The sequence below is a fragment of the Etheostoma spectabile genome, chromosome 8 (genome assembly GCF_008692095.1).
Source record: "Etheostoma spectabile isolate EspeVRDwgs_2016 chromosome 8, UIUC_Espe_1.0, whole genome shotgun sequence".
Taxonomy (NCBI): Eukaryota; Metazoa; Chordata; class Actinopteri; order Perciformes; family Percidae; genus Etheostoma; species Etheostoma spectabile.
The window spans coordinates 26,495,014-26,514,527 of NC_045740.1; the positions used below are offsets into that span (position 1 = coordinate 26,495,014).

The window sequence follows — 19,514 nt, forward strand, 5'->3', positions numbered from 1 at the left end:
ATTACAATCACATCTGACAACTAGTAATATCTAATCTGCCTTTGTGCCTGTTTGCTTGTGATTGTTTCAGTGCACTAGTGCAGTGCCCGTTGAAAGTGGGTCTGTTTTGAGCGGTTTGATGGCTTGGCCTGTGATATTGCTGGTTGCCGGTTTCTTGAGAACCGCTCATCCAAACAACTTCACACTCGACACTGAGCTTCCTTGGGTCCTGAGAAATACACCTGCCATGACATAGTTGCGTCCCCCTTGCTAGCCCCTTGCTAACAGCTAGCTAATTTGAATTTCTGGGAACAAAAGTATTTATTCCAAAAGTTACGTCTTTGATGTTTGAAATGTTAAAATGCCGGCGCATAAAGGTAAATTTCCATATACGCATTGTTTTCATGGATAGGATTGTCCCACTTCCCAGCATTGCACACTAGTGGGCTTGCCACTAGTTTTTCTTCAGTGACCGCTGACAAGCAAAGAAAACAGTCTACACCGCATTAGTTATAGTTCAGGTGGAGAATGCTACTGCAGCCCGGGGGACAGCGAGAGGCTCTTCAAATGAAAACCCCTTAAGTGAAATGCATTCACTTGAGAACAAATATTTGGCCTGTTTTTTTTCTGAATGAATGACATAATTATCTCAGAAATTGTGACTAGTTTAATTGAAAAAAAAATGCTGTTTTTTATCTGAATTATATCTGAATCTACTTGAGCTACGCCCCTGCTGTTATTCAAAGTTTGTTAACGTGTCGTGTGACCAAACTGCACCAAATTTGACACGGCGCGTTATTAGGTATAGAGCAATACAGCCCCAAGTGTAGATTGGATGAACAGTTCCTTTAATCCACCGTATTTGTTTTTGTTTTTTCGATATTTGTGGTGCACCCTCCGTGGGTTTTGCCTTCAATTAAAGTCGCTCAATTCATGAATGATAGCCCAAACCCCCCCAAAAAAATGTTGTAATAAACTAAAGTTATCCTAAGTCTTATGATTTATCTAATTTTGTTGATCAGCGGTTTTCAGCCCAGTCCGCTGTATAATGTTATATAATGTTAGACAGTCATTTCCTTTTTTCCCATTTTTGTTGCAGCCAAAGAAGTTGGGCTTCTCTAACTTGACTCACCTCAGAAGGAGGCGGGCGGATGAATCCACAGACTACGTCTGTCCAATCGAGTCATCTTCACCTCAGTCAGGAGGACAGTCTGCAGTGAATGGGGTGCAGGTGCGGCCCTACGCCGGCTTCAGAGGCCTGAGCCCAATCCTGGACAGAGAGCCCGACCGCCCCAGGGACCAGGTGGGGCTTGACAACAGTAGAGCTGGCCCATCTCCCTGACAGCAGCTTTGAAAACAACATGGCAAAACTGTGTCAACATGCTTTCTATAAACCAATTTCTACTGCTACCAATCTGCTTACTTTGCTTGCGGCCCATAATACCTCAGCCCATGCTCCTCTAAACCCCAGAAATCAGCCCGACCCTGTGCCTTACGAGGGAAGAGATTCGGAGACACCCAGATAAACCTGCCTGACTGTTTAACAAAACACAGCTGCTTGTCTTGAAGGGTGTACTTAGATGATGGATCTGAAGTATTTTGATTTCATTTCCAGTGAGACGCTTTACTAACCCAACCTCTGCCTCAAACCTGTTCCATGATCTAACTCATCATGAGAGAACACAGCTTCTCAATGGACTCCACTTCCTCTGACATCACTTCCTGTAATCCAAACAGTAAATATGGATATCTCTTGTTGTATAGTATTAACCCTCTGGGCCCGCCGATGTTATATATGACATCAAAATATACTTTTTATACCATATTCAATATCTCCAGATCAAGAAAGAGAGACTTACTTTTTTATTGTTTAGAAGCAGAGAGATGCGCCATTTGAACTGGGTCTTCTTTGGTATCATAGGCCTTCCAGAAGCTTTGGCATCCAGCCTGTAACTACAGTGCCTTTGTACAATAAATCCATAATTATGAATCTATAAATCACAATACAAAATGTTAGATATCTCCGCATCGCTGATTATTTAACATTAATGCTAACATCTAGGCCTATCCAAAGAGGGATTCTGTCTTTTTGGAAACTTTTTACAATAATTCCAGAAAAATTATTCCTGAACGGTTATTTATTCATCTTTTCTCGTATGAAAAGGTAATGTTTTACTGTTAGCCCCGGCCATCTTGACTCCAAGAATGTTGTGGGCTGAGTGTGTTGACCAATCAAAGGCTCTCTTCCTCCGTATCTTTTTACCATCCTGACTGTGTTACTTTGCTGCTACTTATAATAAAAGTGGAACAAATGAGCTGGAATATTGATATAACAGTGTAATTGTAATAAATAAAGCATAGATTCTCATTTTCACATTGGGATAGTATTGTAGGAGACATAACATTTTTTTTTGGATAAGAGCTTATGGACTTTTTCTGGGAAAAAATCTAAATAGTTTTTCATTTGTGTTAGTTATGGTGTTTATTTTTGTTTCCCCTGATTGCCAAGACTTGGAAGATTTTTTTTTTTAACGCCTTGTTCATTATTGTTCTCTGTATGATTGCAATACATTTCTGTGAGATTGAATTACGGTTTAGTTTTTACTATGACTTTTGTAGTAAATTAAAATATGTACATCATGCAAAATACCTGCATCATACAAATCCTGATAGCCCAGTTTGTTCTGAAAAGAAAAGAAGATGTATATAACTTTATTGTGCATTAAAGGGTTGAGGTTATACAAGCATTTTCACACAAGGAAACCAGGCAAAATGGCTAAGGCTCCAGAGGGTTAAGCCATTTTGCTAAAATTTGTGCACCCCCGTAACACAATTTTTATATGTGTGTGTCATTTATTCATTATTTACAATTTAGATTTTACAGTTTCTTACAGTTCTGTCATGTAGTTGAGATGAACTTGTGCAATATTTGCATAATATCATGGAGGGCTTCTATTTAATATTTATGTAATTGCAGAGCAAAATATAAAATAGCATGTTTAGTTTGAACCTGAGGTGGTGATTTTGTATTGTTATTTTCATATTTGCTGTAATAGTATTTTTATAGAAGAAAATCCTGCTCCGCTAAAGGAAGCTTACATGTGGTCATGTAAATGTAAAAAGATTTATCAAATCACTCAATGAATAAAATATACGTGTGTAAAGTTGATTCCATCTTTCTACACAAAAGCCAAGAAAGTCAGAGTAGAAGTAGACATATAAAGCAGTAGATTTCATTTTTATTCACTTATTTTGGGTGTAAAACATATAAGGGAAATGCTTAAAGCAAACACTATATCCTTTATTTTCCTTAGTAAATAAATCCTAACAATAAAGAAAAACAGATGTGGACAGCATGCCTGAGTAACCAACCACTAACCTGCTTTTATCATCATCATCATCCTCATCATCATCATCATCATCATGTTGGCTGTCATGGCTGTTGATGCTAACGTCCCCCTCGTCAGACCAATCTGAGCCAAGATGGCTGCTGACCATTACATGGTAACCCTGTTAAAGATGACATGGGAAGTGCATGTTTGAGTATAGCTCAGCATGCAGTTGCAGGTATATACCTCATGCATTTCTCCAGTCAGAAATATATAGTACACTTCTGCATAGTTACATAAATGCAAAGTTGATTAACTGCTATATAGCAGGGGTCTTCACTGTATTTTAGACCAAGGACCCCTAGCAGAAAAAGAGACTGAGCAAGGACCCCCAACTACATTTATTGTATAAAATTGAGTTGCATATTAAACTGGGCCTACAATAAAAAGTGTAGGGGGGCCTAACGCCTTTACATATGCCTTTTTATGGTGCATACCACACCTAGCTTTTAAAAATAAAAAATTGTTGGCATGTTCATATATTTTAGAAATGTTCATCAATGTTGTATACATCAAAAAAAATGTATCTATAATGACTATGTTGGATTCGAGTTAATGTGTATTTTCAGACATATTTTCTTTTTAAACCATCGATCAGTGATTTGGTGGACCCCCTGCAGCAACTCTGAAGAACCCCTAGGGTTCTCTGACCCCCTGTTGAAGATCTCTGCTAAATAGTAAAGTCTAGAACTCATCATTGTTTCACAGAAAGTGTGTCTGTAATCATTATAATGGGTTCATGATACGTGTGTGTGTGTGTGTGTGTGTGTGTGTGTGTGTGTGTGTGTGTGTGTGTGTGTGTGTGTTGCAGATGGCGATCACAGAGGGTACAATGATGCAAATAGAAGCTCTGTCTGAAAGCTTCAACAACCTCACAGTAAGCACCAACACACACAAGCTGCCGCTAATGACTTGTGCAGCTGATTAACACACCAAGTAACTGCTCCTCAGACATTTGAGTTAGATGGAAAACTGTGGAGTTTATCTGGGGGAAAACTCATTAAAACAAGTTGCTGGTACTTCATTACTTGCATATGCCAGACATGGTTCTTTTGCTCCTGTGTTTGCTAAAGTCATCTAAATAATGGAACCCTAAGGGCTCTGGAGAACAAACATGTAAAACCACTTCTTGATAGCTGCCTAAGGTGAACCAGTTGAGCCTTGAGATCTTAGAGAAACAATTATTGTATACTAATGTATAGTAAGTGAAATATATAGTTGAAACCTTTAAATATTAAATAATTTTGACGTTTGTTATTTTTTAACTTGTTTATTAAGAGAACATATGAGGGTTATTATTTTTTTAAACAATTACAATGTTTATGCTTCCCCTGGTACTAAAAAGGCCTGTGGCCTAAACTAATCCAGCTGACTGGTAATGAAAATATAGACATTTCTTTCACAGCAGACCTTTTGAGATATCAAAGCATGAAAAGCATTAATGTGTAATTCATTACTTTAATGACAGCTGCATTCTGTGTAGGTTTGCCAGTTCCATGGTCTTGTATTGTGCATGATGGCTTACTGACAGGCAGTAAGTGAAAGTAATTAATAAAGTAATAAAGGTACTACCACAATGTAAGAATACAGTAAAAAGCCTTCATTAAAGTTTTTACTTAAATAAATTGCCTAAAGGTCCCCTGACATAATGCTCTTTGGACACTTTTATAAAGACCTTAATGGTCCCCTAATACAGTATCTGAAGTCTCTTTTCTATAGACCTTAGTGGTCCCCTAATACAGTATCTGAAGTCTCTTTTATACAGACCTTAGTGGTCCCCTAATACTGTATCTGAAGTCTCTTTTATATAGACCTTAGTGGTCCCCTAATACTATATCTGAAGTCTCTTTTATATAGACCTTAGTGGTCCCCTAATACTGTATCTGAAGTCTCTTTTATATAGACCTTAGTGGTCCCCTAATACTGTATCTGAAGTCTCTTTTATATAGACCTTAGTGGTCCCCTAATACTGTATCTGAAGTCTCTTTTATATAGACCTTAGTGGTCCCCTAATACTGTATCTGAAGTCTCTTTCCCAAAATTCAGCCTTGGTGCAGAATAACAGCCACTAGAGCCAGTCCCACAGTGAGCTTTCCTTAGTATGTGCCATTTCTGAGTCTGTAGCCTTTGAGGAGAGGGGGGGGGGGCAAGGTGGAGGCTGGGGGGGTGGCCTTGACCAACTGCCACTTTGCTCGTTTGAAAGCCATGATGTCTGTCTCTCATGGGCAGGCCAAATTCTCTTGTCGGGCAAAGCAGAGAAAGGGGAGGTAACCTTGCTCCTTATGACCTCATAAGGGGCAAATTTCCAGATCGACCCATCTGAGCTTTCATTTTCTCAAAGGCAGAGCAGCATACCCAGGGCTCTGTTTATACCTATCGCCATTTCTAGCCACTGAGGGACCATAGGCAGGCTGGGGGAACGCATATTAATATTAAAAAATCTCATACAGTGTTTTTTCATGCCATGGGACCTTTAAGATTTTGGGAATGCGCTCAATTATTTTTTTGCAAGGAGTTAGAAAGTAAACAGTAAACAGCTAGCCAGGCTCTGTCCAAAGGGGGAAAAAAATATTTCACCTCCCAGCACCACTAAAGCTCACTAATTACTACTCAACACGTTATACTTAGTTTGTTTAATCCGTACAAAAGACAAAGTCTTTTGCCATGAGCAGTAACTCTCTAGTCTCCGCTGGAGGCCTGGGAATGGCTGGCTGTTTTTGTCACTTTTGGAAAGAACCAGGTTAGCAGCAGGTTCATTATATCTGTTTCCAGTCTTTAAGCCAAGTGTGGCTGCAAGTTCCAGCTGCATATTTAGCACACAGATATGAGAGTGGTATTGATCTTCTCATCTAACTTTTTGACTAGAAAGTGTGTGCACACATTTCTCAAAACATAGAACTGTTTTTTACATTAAAGTGCACAAAAATAATTTACTTAAATGATCAAAATTAAAAGTAATTAAATCTTAATCTTTTTGATATTGATGAACGTCTGTTACATTAAAGCCATTGCTAATTAAGACTATCAGCTCCACCCAACACTCTCTGTATTTCTCAGTATGGCTATGTTCAGAAGATTGTGGCGTCCGATGACTTTCCTACGCAGAAGCTTGAGTGAAGATAATTACCTTTTCTGAAGAGTCCATGATGTTTTTTTAATCCTCTGTGTCCTCTTTGGCTGCTAGCAACTGTGTGGAGGCGGGGTGGGGGCGCGTGCGCGATCACGGAAGGCTTGTATCATGTGGACATGCCGAAAGTGTTGTTGTTATCACTTAGAATTCCTCATGAGGCTAACAGAAACAACGCACTATAGCTTTCACATGTAAGCAGCATTTTTATTGTTCTAATAAGCTGGTCGAGGTGGAGCTAATTATATATACATAATACAGTTACTGTATAATATCAAAAAGAAAATCTGAAATCTACAAAGTAACAATAGCTGTCAGAGGATTCTCTCTCAAATATAAGGGAGTAGAAGGGAGTCTTGAACTGCGTTAGTCCCACCTGTCCTTTTCATGCTATGACAAGACAACAAAATCTGCTGTGAAATTGCTTATTGTTGCTCACCTCTACTGTAAAGCTGGTGGTGCTCTGACTTGGGATAAGTTTTCCTCATACATCTTGCAAGATGCTATTTGTTAGACAAAACTGGTATCATTTCCATAACAAATGAGACCTCTGGAAGTCGTATTGGAAGTACTTCGTAATGGCCCTGCCTTCCAAATCAGTTTATTCTTGAAATAATACATGTGCAGTTTGTTCTATTTTGTACCATGAAGACATATCTTAAAGAGTCTCTGATGGTCTTATTGATTTAGAATATTGTCATGTAAACGGAAACTAATTATGTTAACTGATCCCAGCTCAATGGCAAACACACACTCCCAAGCTCTCTAACCCAGGGGTCTTCCACGTTTTCCAGGCCAAGGACCCCCAAACTGATGGCGAGATGGAGCGGGGACCCCCTAATTATATATATTGTATAAAATTGTGTTATATCAAACTGGTCCTATAATGCCATGTGTGCATTGATGACTGAAAGACATCTTCTGCCTCCATTTATCTGTTTACTACAGTGTGTTGAATTCATGTTAATGTGTATTTAAAGACATTTCAATTAGTGGAAAAAATTACAGGGGGGAATATAAAAAAAAAGTCTAATCAACCAAAGCTTTCGCGACCCCCATGCAGTACCTCCGCGGACCCCCTAGGGGTCGCGGACCCCCTGTTGAAGACCCCTGCTCTAACCCATTACCACTCCCACTTCCAGTACCTGTTCAGCCGAGACGAGCCACGGAAGGAGCTGAGGCACTCTCAGAAAAGGCTAGTTTGAAGGACAATGACCCGGCACTGTTGGCACTCTATGCCAATCAACCACAGAGACTTTCAGCAACCAATCAGAAACCTGCACTATATCTCAAGCCACAGCCTAACACTGCAGCGTGGAGCTCCTTCTACTAGCCGCTGATACCTCATGTAACACCTACTGTCACCCTGAAGTCACAATGGAGTGGACTCACACAATGTGGAAAACAATCATCATATGTTGCTTCTAAATATATATTTATTTTAAATTTCTACAATAATTAACTGAACTTTAGTTTTAGGGGATTTCCTTTTTTTTAACTGCTTTTGCTTTTTTTGTTTCTATTAAATGCTCATATTAACAACTGTGCACTGTGTATACTGTTATGGTGTGCTATGTCAAAGGGGAGAACAGGGCCACATTAGTAATTTCTTATTCTAATGGTCATCATATGATATGTAAAGTTTAATACATTTTTGATGGAGTATGTGATGTAAAAGTGCCCAAAACTGTAAGCTCTAACATAACAAATAGAGATTCGGCCATTTGTATAATCTCACAAGAGACAAGACAAGAGTGGCCAAAATGGAGCCGGATTGAAAATGCATTCCATCAATGGCAAGGAAACACACACATACACAATGACAACTGTGTTGAGCTAAGTTCCTCTGCATGCTCCTTTAAGAGACATTACCAGCACAATATGTGGATACAAATTGTTATTTTGCTACAACTGTTAGATCTTCTCAGAGTAGATGTGTGAAAAGGCTGAATAGGATAAAACCTTACCTGACCTTTGTTAGGTGGCTGTGGCTCAGGAGGTAGAGCCGTCCTGTACCAATCGTCTACTTGTCGAATTCTTCCTTGGACATGATGAAAACACAATGGGGAATTTTGAAGCTGAAACGCCAGATACTATTTTCTCAGGAGTTTGGGCTAGAAGGAATCCTTATCAAAGATATATTTCTATGCTATGTGTTTATGTTAAACAATAAATACAAATACTGGCCAATGTGTTATTATTGTATTTTTTAAACTATAAAATTGGGCACAACAATGTAAAATAACAGGAATATTTTGTCTGGTATTGAAAAAAACTAAACAAGGTTTTGCCCAAGCTTAAGTCCAAAGCAAATAAAGGTCTAAACGTCTTTATGTAAAAAAACAAGCTGGAGTGCAAGGATAAAAGTGCCCAATTTGTATAGGGGCCAGTAAAAGTTGACTTTGGGCAAGGAGAATGTTTTTCTTTTCATTTTTCAAAAACCTTAACATTCAACCCTGGCCAGTTTACAGCACTGTTAAGCACCATAAAACTGGCCTTGTCCACTTAGGAAAGAAGTAGAAAACCTACTCTTACAATGTATACATATGACGGCACAAAAAGTAAAGTAGGAATTGTTATGTTTGGTCGGCAAAATGAAAGCACTTTGACAGACTGAGTGGTAAAGAGGTAATGTTAAGGGTTTTGGAAAGTTACCTCAAGCCAACATACAGTATATGCACTAATCTGCATCAACACAATCCTACAGTAAAGTCATACAAATATCCTACAACTGGACAGCTTTACAGAAAGATGAAGTCAAAACTGGAATTTCACAGAAAAGTATATGTCAGATGTGACCTTTAAGTCTCTCCTAACCATCCAGCCACCTTCCCACCCCCCCTTCCCATCCTCGGGCAAACTACAGGTCTTTATTTGCACTTTTTTCTGAAAAGAGAGTGTAAAGCATGTTTACTCATCAAACCCTTCAGGCTTACCACAGTTAACTGATAAGATGACTCTTTTGTTAGCTTACCTAAAATTTGACAAGTTACAAACACCACACCCATGTGAACACTGTTGGCAGGAACTCCCACTCGAAACCTGGGATAGAAAATCCTCTTTATTCCACTAAAAGTTCTGTACATGTCTGGAGACTAAAGACTGAGCTTCACATACAGCACCATACACACACTGTGTGTCTCAGCAGGAACGGGGCCAGGAGTGGAGGGCACTTGGAACTACAGAAACTTCCAGACCCATCCTGGTGAGTATCTGTAATTATTTGTAAAGTCCTTTTTGTAGACATCATACCATGTTATTCTTGTAGTGCATTGCATAGGTGTACAGAAAAGTGGTATATCTTTAATGTGCAACATGGACAAGTAACTGTTTATTCCTAGTTAAATGAAAGAATAGACAGTAGCAATGATTCTAGGCAAAGCATTCGGACAGATAAGGGGTTTCTTATGTACTTCAAAAACACAACTATCAAAACACTAGGCTCAACTTTTTACCAACCACATCTTCATTTCAGGTTACACTCAATACTCTAATTGTACAAATGTTCTTTCCAGTGTATCAGGGAGACCACCCTCTAATTTCCCGCCCTCCATCATCAAGTCCACTATGGGCCAGACCACCAGCAAACCCAAATCTAACCTCTTCCAGAACTCCAATTTCATCTCCTCTTTTAAGCGTGGCTTCGCCAGCAGTCCCTCCGACGATCAGAACATGTCCCTTCGACCGAGCATCTTCTCCACGTTGAGGAAGCCCCCGGTCTCCAAACCCAATGATTTCATACCTCTATTCATTGACTGCATCTCTGCCGCCTCATCCAGAACTCAAGAATACCTCCTCTTCAAAGACCCAGAGGACAAATTCCACCCAAGCCCTGAGGTGCTCACTCAGGTAAGTAACTTTATCCTTCCAAAAAACTGAAGCAACCCTTTAGAATTTCAGAAAACTTATTTTAAGTGTTCTTTAAAACATATTGTTGTCCAACAGGTCTTCCTAATGACCTACATCTCGCAGAGTGTCAGCCTCAATTTGACAGACGCCTTCAACTGCACGGCCATGACGCCTGAGCAGCGCATCCTCCTGGGGGCTGATTGGGTCTGGGCTGTGCTGGAGAAGCCCACCAAGAACCCTCGGATCCAGATTGCTGTGCAGGTCCTACACTTGTCAGACATGGAGGACGCCGAGGTGAATGGCATCCCCCCAGAGGCCTTCAGCGAGACTGTCCAGATTGCCCAGAAGGAGTCCAGCAACAAGACAATGTACGAGAGGATGGTGGACTTCTGTACATCCATCGGCAAGGACTGCTACGCCCTCTTCTTGTTCTTGGGGAGGAAAAGCGACAAGGAGAATCTCTATGGCGTACTCAGCAACAACTTTGAGGCCGCCATCGGGAAGTGCGATAAGATTGACAGAGCTTTTATTGAGAACTTCTTCAAAGGTTCAAGGTATCTCCATACACCTCAAGGAATGATGCAGGCCATTGTCACTAAGAAAGAGGGCGACCCTCTCACTCTCATGATTAAATTCAGCTAAACCAAAGGGACTCGTAATATATAATGGCTAATAACATGATACTGTAATACATTTTATGTGGTAGAAATGTGAAAGCTATTGATGTATCTTTTGAAAAAACCTCCAGACCTACTAAGATGTTGGGATAGATAAAGTGCAAGCCTTTAATAGATAATACTGGTTTTATTTTCAATCTATCCTAGTTGTTACATAGTGTTTAAATTTACTATATAGGATAACTGGTTACTGGAGAGCTAGGCTAATGCAGTGTGAGACACTAACACAGTCGCATTTTCAAAAAAATAAGATTAATAACGGAGACATTTATAAATGTTTATTAATGTTTTTCCCCTTTAAGTTTTCTTATCTAATATAATATTGTTTAAATGCTGTTACTGTGATACATTAGCATACAGTGGGGTTAAAAAAAGTACACAAAAAAAAAAATCGTTTCATCATGTATCAAACAGTTCTTCAATGTTTAAAAATTGTAAATCACTTTTATTATTGTCAAAATAATATATATAATTTAAAAAATATGTATTTGACTCCATTCTTGTTTTTTTTATTTTTATAAAGTATTTGAAATGCTAAAAATGTTTTCCACGTACAAGACCAAAGGTTTGCAAGGGCTGTTAAATACACATTGGAAAGAAAAAGCTGGTTAACCTGAAAAGACATGTGTGTCATGCTAACAATGTTATGAAACAAAAAGAAGCTGCATACAAGATACTAAGCCAAATGAACAAAGAGCAGTTTGTCTATACAGAATACTAATGAAGCATAAAACATATTAGAAATGATGCCAGAGTGAAGGGCCAGGAAGGCCATGATGTAGGCACCGCACCCACCTGTGTCTTTAGCCAGCGGCAACCGAAGTCTTTTCTAGGAAAGACCTCAGAATTAAAATGTTTACCTGTGATGAGCTACACCTCTTCAAAGTGCTCAGAGTAAAGTGAGAGGAGAAAGTGCCAGAGGGATTGCACTTCACCACTGATTCAGCCTGGTTTCGTATTGTTTTGTATTATGACTTTACATTCTAGAAGTGTGCGGTAGGTAATCATTTCAACCTAAAAAGCACATCTTAGAAGGTGTGTCCCGACTGACATTGCACACGCTAACTTGCTGAACTTGAAAAAGTGCTAAAACAAAACCCCTTTGGGCAGTGGCTTATTTTGTTCAGGAAAGTTAGGTTGAGGGATTGAAATGGTTGTGTTAGCAACAGACGTTATTCTGCCATCGCTGTTGTCCCTAACGTTGTAAAGTAATGTTAGTGAGCAACCAGCAGCAAGCTAAACTTAGCTAGCTGTTGTTAAGCTAAGTTAACCCATGTCTAGCTAGCATTAGCTTGTAATGCCTCAGCATGTGGATGTAGAGAAACACAAAATACAAAGACCCTACAGTAAAAAAAATAATAGTTTGCTGTAGGTAATCATTTAAACCCACAAAGCAGCAAATCTTAAAGGGTGTATAAAAAGGTGTCCTGACTGACTTGAATAATGCTGAAACAAATCCATTTGTGCACGGACTTCTTTTGTTCAGGAAAGTTTGGGTCTTGAAAATTAATGTAGAATAGAACCACGAAACCAAGTTTGTTTCCATCCAGAGAATTAGAGGGGAAACAACTCTGTTGATCCGCCGTGAGCACGGTCTATTTTATTTTGAAAATTGACTGGATGTTTTCTTTTGTTTCTGTGCTTGACTTACTGTCCCGCACTACCTGCCGTGTGCTGAATTGCTGCGGAGCTCTTCGGCATCCGACAAAAATAGAAGCTCTGCCTATCTGCTCCGGAGGAGTGCGGATCACCGGTCTGTTCCGTCTGTGGAAATACACACATTGACTTAAATGGAAACCATGGCTCCGCTGCCGTGCCGGAGTGGATCTGCAGCCGTTACGCATCCGGTGGAAATTGGGGGTTAGACAAAAGGTGACATCACTCCCAGCTATGGTCTTGATCTTGAGCATGCTGGGGAGCGCTCTTTATGTACTTAATAGCAAAACCCAGATGTCTAACCTATTACATGACCAGAGCTGTGTGGGCCATGGGTTCCTGTTGTGATGAGGTAAGAATTATCACCTACATAAGTTAGTATTCTCACACGCTTCTCCCTAAAAGTGATTAGTGCCATTTTCACACATTTGAAAAGGTCTGAGAAGCCAGTGAGTTTCCAAATAGGAAGCAGAGAATGGGCGATGACAGCAGAAACAGGTGTTGTGGCCATTAGAGGCCGGCAGCGCACAAAGCTGTGGACACCTCGACAACACAGAAGAGTGACTGAAGTACCTTCTCTAGGGTGGGCTTCTGATTTAGTGTGTGATTGCAACCTCGAGATTGGCCGATGAGTGCGATCTGTCTCAGGATGTACAAACTGAACTGAACGTTGATGACCTTTAATGAGGACTTTACAGAAAACAAGAATTTATCTAAGATGTATTTATTTAAAGATAATATTGTATACATATATCCAATGCAAAATGTATTAAAAAAAAACATTAATTTTATCCACAGTTTCTTGCGTTACTAACCAGAACTTTACAAAAGATACAAAAAAAGAACACAACTGTATTAAAAACTAAGAGTGGCATTGGCAAGTTTTGAGTTGAAATGGCTGAGGACAGAGTTTTTATTTTAAATTATTCCCAAAACTGCCTCTACTATCCAACATAAAGGCAAAAATTATAATTGTAATGTTAATTTTAAACTGTGAAAAAAAATGTTTTCACGAGGATCAGGAACATTCAATTACATTCACTCTTTATATGGCAGGAATGTTTCAGAGAAAGAAAAACAAATTAAAGACTAAACACCAGTTGCATCATAGTTCATCTTTCATATTGGTTTCTTTGTGTATTTTACCCTCACATGTACACACAGCAGTGTGGTCGTCAGGCTGAGGTACCAGCTCCATGTCTTCATGCTGTGTTGGCGGTCCTGTCTGCCGCTCTGAGTACATGTGCATCACTCTGTAGTAGTAACAGTACAGTCTGCTGGGCTGCAGCAACTCTCTGACCAATGTCTGACCTGCTCTGGCAATCTGATGTGCTTCAGCGTCGTTCTCTTTGGCCCATTTGATTTTTTCCAAAAGGTCCGACAGGTTTCTCCTCACGGGAATGTAGTGAGTGCCTGCTCTAAGCTGGCTGTAGAAGTATTCATAATATTGTGAGTCCTGCTTCAGGACCAGACTGTTCCCGAGCATCAAGTAAGGAAACCGATACGCTGCCACTGTTCCATCCACGTTCACCTGGTACTTGTACTAAAAGAGGAGAACAAAAAAAAGCAAACGTTTCTATGAGTGTATTTATTTAAAGGGGCATTTCATTTTCCAACCACTATCCTTTTTTTCTCATGCATTGGTGTCTAAGTGACTTATGTGAACAAAAATCTTTGAAATGAGTTCAGTATTGAGCGAGAACTCTGAAACTGTCAGCAGCTCATTGCCAAACTCACCAGACTCCATATAAATATCTTTAGCATGTATATTTACCAGCATATTTCCAATAATATACTTATGTGTTCATTTTAACCAAACTAGTAGTGATAGTTAGAAAAGTGGAAAGACAAAAATAGATAGCTTTTTATGTTTTGTTTCTGTTGACTTTGAAGTGTATTTTATGATGGTAAAATGCTTATTTAAATAGAGTCTGGTGGGTACATGATTTTTAACAATTTCATGTTAACAAAAAAGTTCAACCTTTGTAAGGATCCTTTCCATAATGTTCAGACACTTAGAACAATAATCTGAGGATGTCAGTAACCTTATGTGGACGTATATTAAAAGGTGCGCAACTAAAAAAAAACATTGTAGCTTGTTTCACCGCTGTCGACTGTTGCGGTCTCGCTTAATACTGGACCAATTTCAAAGACCGTTACTATCAGTCCCTTAGACACAAAAACGTAGGAAAATAGGCTACAGGTTGTAAAAACCCTAAGTTACCCTAGTTGTGTCAGGGCACTTGAAATTATATAACTGACAAAAGTAATAAAATTAATACAATTACATAAAATGAAAGGCAAAGCACCTGCCTCAATGATAAAAGTGATTAGAATAAGGTCATTTCATTATTTATTTTCCCCTTACCTTAAAGAATTCAAAGAATCCAACAAGTGGTGCTTTGCCAACATGTTTCTCCCTGTCTCTGAAGAAGAACCATCCTGTGATGCCTGCATCCAGCATCTCTGGGTTCTGCTTGGACAGCGAGACCAGGTGAAGACGCTCCTCTCGACTGTCTCGGCCACGGAAAAACGCTCGATCCGTTTTGTTAATCCATGGAGGCCCTGGAGAAAGCGATCCAAATGTTACCCCCAAAAGGCAAGAAATGTGAAGACTTGAGGTCCAAAGAGCTCTAAATCATATAATTAAAAAAAAGAACAATCAGATATATAATTGGGAATAATTAACTAACAAAAGTGTACAAAAGGAGGACTTTAAGGACACATTGAGCTTGGGGTAAGGGCGGATACATCTCCTGGCTCATTAGTTCAAATTCAAATAACTTTCCAGTTTTTTCCCCCACTATTCTGATAAAAATGCAAATCCGCATACACAATTGATGACTACAAATGCTGTGAGAGAAACAGAAATGAATGTGTGTACAATAATAAAGTCACAAGTATTTAAACCACACAAAGAACATTATCAGAATTATTGATTTATTAAATTTGACTTTAAATTAAAGGTGGATCTTTTTTAATTGAAATCCATGGTTACATCCATGGCCTATCTGCTAGTGTATTTAGAAACTGATCCTGGATCCTTCTACAATTGCAAGAGACCTTGCCGCAGACTTCAGCTCCGTAATAAAAAGGAAAGTGTGTTTGTGTGCGTTTGTGTTACCCGTGTTTCCCTGGACGGACAGCAGGTCAATGGTGACACCTCTCATGGTCTCCAAGGTGGAGTGTGTGACCTCGTAAGTGGGGAGGACAATGTCCCGTGTGTCTGTAGAGCCACACCATGACAACACTGGAACAGCATCAGACCTCCTGGTCTCTAATGGCCAGTCACCAACATTTAAGTAAAACTCCACATCAGGCACCCTAACCTTCACCCAAAAAAACAAAACAAAACAAAAACAAACAGATTGAAATCACTTACCACATGATGCCACATGATGACAAGCAAGCGGCGATTTATGGGTTCAAACCTTTTTTCTCAATAGCAACTTAAAAATAATTTCACACATGTGGTCCAACGCCGTTATAAAACATATTCTGCAAGCTTTGTATGATTGGACAAACAGTGCACTTTGTTTAAAATGCCTACAACGGCTTTTTCAAAAACATTTATTTCCAATTCAGTGCTCAGTCCAGCTCACGACAATTTGAGAAAAGCAGATGACTGACGCAAAAAACAATTGTTAATAAAGCCGCAAGCTGCGATTCCAAGCTCAAATCTTGATTTGCATCATTCCATGCATTGATGGCCTTACGATTGTTGATTTGTGTTCATTTATGTCCAGAGCCACGCCCCTTTTGAAGTTCATTGGTCAATAACTTGAAAGGTAATTGAGGTATGGACATGCTTTATACAAACTTGTAATAAGCTTGATCCACTGATATTTCACTGAAAATTCGGTGGCAATCGGGGCAATGGCGTAGGAGAAGATCTCAAAAACATGTTTTAAAAAAAATTTAAAATGGCGGAAACATTTTCTAGGCGGACCTTAATGGTCCTTGAGGCTTTTTAGTAGAGCACATTAAACTGCACCTGTGTTAGAAATTTCAAGTCAATCAGATTCCAGCCTGGGGGGCGTGGCCTTTCAAAGTTTGCATTTTGAAGCCTTAATTACAGCCCCTCCATGTGGCTGATTGGGTTCATATTTCTATAGAAGCGCTTGCACACCTTTTCCAGTTATTCCCCCAAGTTTCATGTTTCTAGCTCATTCCAGCTCAAGGGAATTTGAGCCGGCGTGGCAGAAAACAAATAATAGTAATAAAAAAAAAAAACTAAAACCAACAAACATAAAAGTTGAACCCTAATTACCAGAGTTGTTCCTATACCGATACCAATATCAGAAATGCCTAAAATGCTGGTATGGAGTCTAAGCGCCCTAAACAATATCTACTTTAAAGTTTCCGCTGGATAGAACAGTCGTTTGCAAACTTGTAAATTGAGCTGCACTTTAGTAGAATTTTAAGGTAATTGCTATGTATTCATAGATTTATTTATATTTTTTTCTGGTAATGACTAGATGATAAAAGAAACTTCCATGGCATTCATTCTCTGTATGTGTTCCTGTTTTACAAAGGGTTTAACCTAAGCTTGGCCATACAAAAAGGATAGCAATCACATAACATCTACACAGGTCTAGTACTATACAGTTGATGAGAAACTTTTTTTTAATGCACTGGTATCAGGTCTGTACTCAGTTTCGGTTGATATGCAAGTTTATATATCGGAATGGATATCTGGAAGGATAAAATGGTATCGGTAACCTCTCTAGAAACTATATAGTAAATGTGCCAAAACATGCAAAAACACCAGTATGATCCTTTAACATCCCTAGAGCTGACACACAACCTTACCTTTCTTGTTAGAGAGAGAAGGATTTCATCAGAAAACATCTTAAAGTCAGTGTATTTTCCCAGAGTGCGGCGGTACAACTTGTTGTTGATGATGGCGTAGTGAATGAGACCTCCTCTGTTGGCGAATCTGAGAGGGGCTTCCTGTCGGAGACGCTGCAGGTCGATTGTTGGAAAAGCTTTGAAGTCAGCCAGAATTTGAGGCTCCTCAGCGGGACACTGCATGGTGCTCTGCCAAACGGAAGCATCGGGTTCTGGACAGTCGCAGTATTCATGATAGACTGGACCTGAGCGTTAAACAATGGGACACATAGGGTTAGACGAAGGAGCCAGAGCAAGTCAAAGCAAGGTGGCATTTGTTCCATCTTTACTTTATATATATATATATATATATATATATATATATATATATATATATATATATATATATATATATATATATATATATATATATCTATACTTATAGTATGAGCTGGTGTTAAGCTCTTTTTATGAAACAGTGATGATATCTAACTTTTTTGAGACAGGATGGACTCATGTTGCACAGTTTCTCCACATTTCAAAGCATCTGGTGTGCATTTTTGAGGAGATTGTGATGTGGAGTGAAGTGAATCACAAAATGGCCACAATATTACAATAACAATTTAATTTGCATTAAATTTACCGTGATAAAGTCGATGAGGCTTTTTGTTTTTTCTTATCATGCATACAGTATATTTGTCATATTGGTGATAAAACAGGGGTTTTCTTTTGCAACACAGCTCTTTAGTGTGTGGTGCATGTCTATCCGTCCTGGAAGAGGGATCCTTTTTGAGGTTTCTAACTTTTTCCTCTTGTTAAGGAGCTTTTTGTGGGATTGAGGGACAAAGGACATAGGGTCTTTATACAAATAAAAATGACTTGACATGAACCCATGCCAGTGTTTATTAATGCATAATACATTACAAACCTTGGATGACGTAAGGTGACTTAGCAACAGCAGTATCTTGGTGGAAGACTTCAACCTCCAGGCCCTTCAGCACAGTGCCATAGAGCCGGTACCTTACCAGAAAAGACCCGTCTCCCCTGTCCAGAGGTGGAGGGACGTGGATACGAATGTGCTCCTTTTTGTCCTTCGGACTTATCTTCACTTTAAATGTGTCTTTACCTAAACAACACATATAAAGACAAATAAAGTGACAAATATACTTGATTTCAAGTGTCTGCAGGTGTTAATTAATCCATAGCTTCCATAATTTTTGCACAAAGGCACCTTCCTAGCCCTGACACATGGCCGTTTGTGGTTAGTTGACCAAAGTCACCTCTGGAAAATACTTGTTCAGGGTTATGGGGTACCCAGGAGGATTCAAAGGAGCACTAGAACGGGTTTCAAGGCTAAGAAACATTAGTTATGATTATAGAACTATAGTGTGTTGTCTAATCAGTTGTCACCGATAATAACACGAACAAACCATTGGTGGAGCTAGTCTATTAGTCTATTAGTTGAATATCTACAAAGAATATGTTGTTGCCAGATCCATTTGGGGTTTAACGTTAGTTGTTAGCTAGCTTCGCTAGCCATTTGGCTGCTACCGTTCCAGTGATCCAATGTTTAAAGCAATGACACTTTTAGCACATAAGTCGTTTGTGGTCGGTTTACCTGGAGACGAAGTCAGGTTCTCTCCGTTTGAATTGACCGCGTGAATAAAGAAGTAGCGGACTGGTAAAACTGGGTCGGGGTTCAGCCCTGGACCCCAGACAAGACATCTCTCTGAATCGATTCCTTCACAGTCAAAAACCGGAAAGTTTATGCTAATTAATACCACTAAAACAATACACCTACATAATAAACCTTTATCAAAAGGCTTAACTAAGTCAATGCTACGCTCACCCACCATATTCCTCCAATTCCTAACCGCTGGACGTCTAAATTGATTAAATATTGAATGTAAAGTTTTGATACAAACTCCTACGCCGACATGTTGGTGAAGAGAAACACGCCCATTTTCTGGTGATGCCTTCATGGATGTCGGACAAATCGGTAGCGAA

The 19,514-nt window shown here is 39.3% G+C and overlaps 2 protein-coding genes across 26 annotated transcripts in view; one reads left to right on the forward strand and one right to left on the reverse strand.

Annotated features, from left to right (window-relative positions):
* Positions 1–10,287, forward strand: part of ppfibp2b (PPFIA binding protein 2b) — a 142,418-nt gene extending 132,131 nt beyond the window's left edge. For 21 of the 24 annotated variants that reach the window (XM_032523287.1, XM_032523294.1, XM_032523292.1 and 18 more), the window contains 4 exons: positions 1,079–1,282; positions 4,180–4,245; positions 9,641–9,700; positions 10,011–10,287. In XM_032523287.1, coding sequence (XP_032379178.1) covers positions 1,079–1,282; positions 4,180–4,245; positions 9,641–9,700; positions 10,011–10,034 — 354 coding nt within the window. In that variant the 3' untranslated portion in view covers positions 10,035–10,287. Of the gene's footprint in view, positions 1–1,078; positions 1,746–4,179; positions 4,246–7,637; positions 8,189–9,640; positions 9,701–10,010 lie in introns of those variants that run through there. The other 3 variants (XM_032523288.1, XM_032523302.1, XM_032523313.1) reach the window with 2 other exon arrangements.
* A 3,458-nt stretch (positions 10,288–13,745) lies between these two features.
* Positions 13,746–19,502, reverse strand: poglut3 (protein O-glucosyltransferase 3). Of its 2 annotated transcripts, none has more exons than XM_032523338.1 (6): positions 19,126–19,502; positions 18,436–18,633; positions 17,485–17,773; positions 15,802–16,001; positions 15,046–15,242; positions 13,746–14,220 (listed from the first exon to the last, which is right to left on the reverse strand). In XM_032523338.1, exons 1-6 carry the CDS (start codon positions 19,487–19,489, stop codon positions 13,783–13,785), a joined length of 1,686 nt encoding a protein of 561 aa, XP_032379229.1. In that variant the 5' UTR covers positions 19,490–19,502; the 3' UTR covers positions 13,746–13,782. The 2 variants fall into 2 exon arrangements, with proteins under 2 accessions (XP_032379229.1, XP_032379228.1); XM_032523337.1 differs by having other exon boundaries at positions 15,802–16,006; positions 17,490–17,773; positions 19,126–19,501.
* Between the last annotated feature and the right edge of the window lie 12 nt (positions 19,503–19,514).

Excerpts from the sequence above, each read along its gene's own strand:
- poglut3 (XM_032523338.1), bottom strand. The coding sequence starts at position 19,489 with ATGAAGGCATCACCAGAAAATGGGCGTGTTTCTCTTCACCAACATGTC. Across the intron at positions 18,634-19,125 it reads GAACCTGACTTCGTCTCCAG|GTAAAGACACATTTAAAGTG; the intron begins GTAAACCGACCA and ends TGTGTTGTTTAG. Across the intron at positions 15,243-15,801 it reads GTCCGTCCAGGGAAACACGG|GGCCTCCATGGATTAACAAA; the intron begins GTAACACAAACG and ends CGCTTTCTCCAG.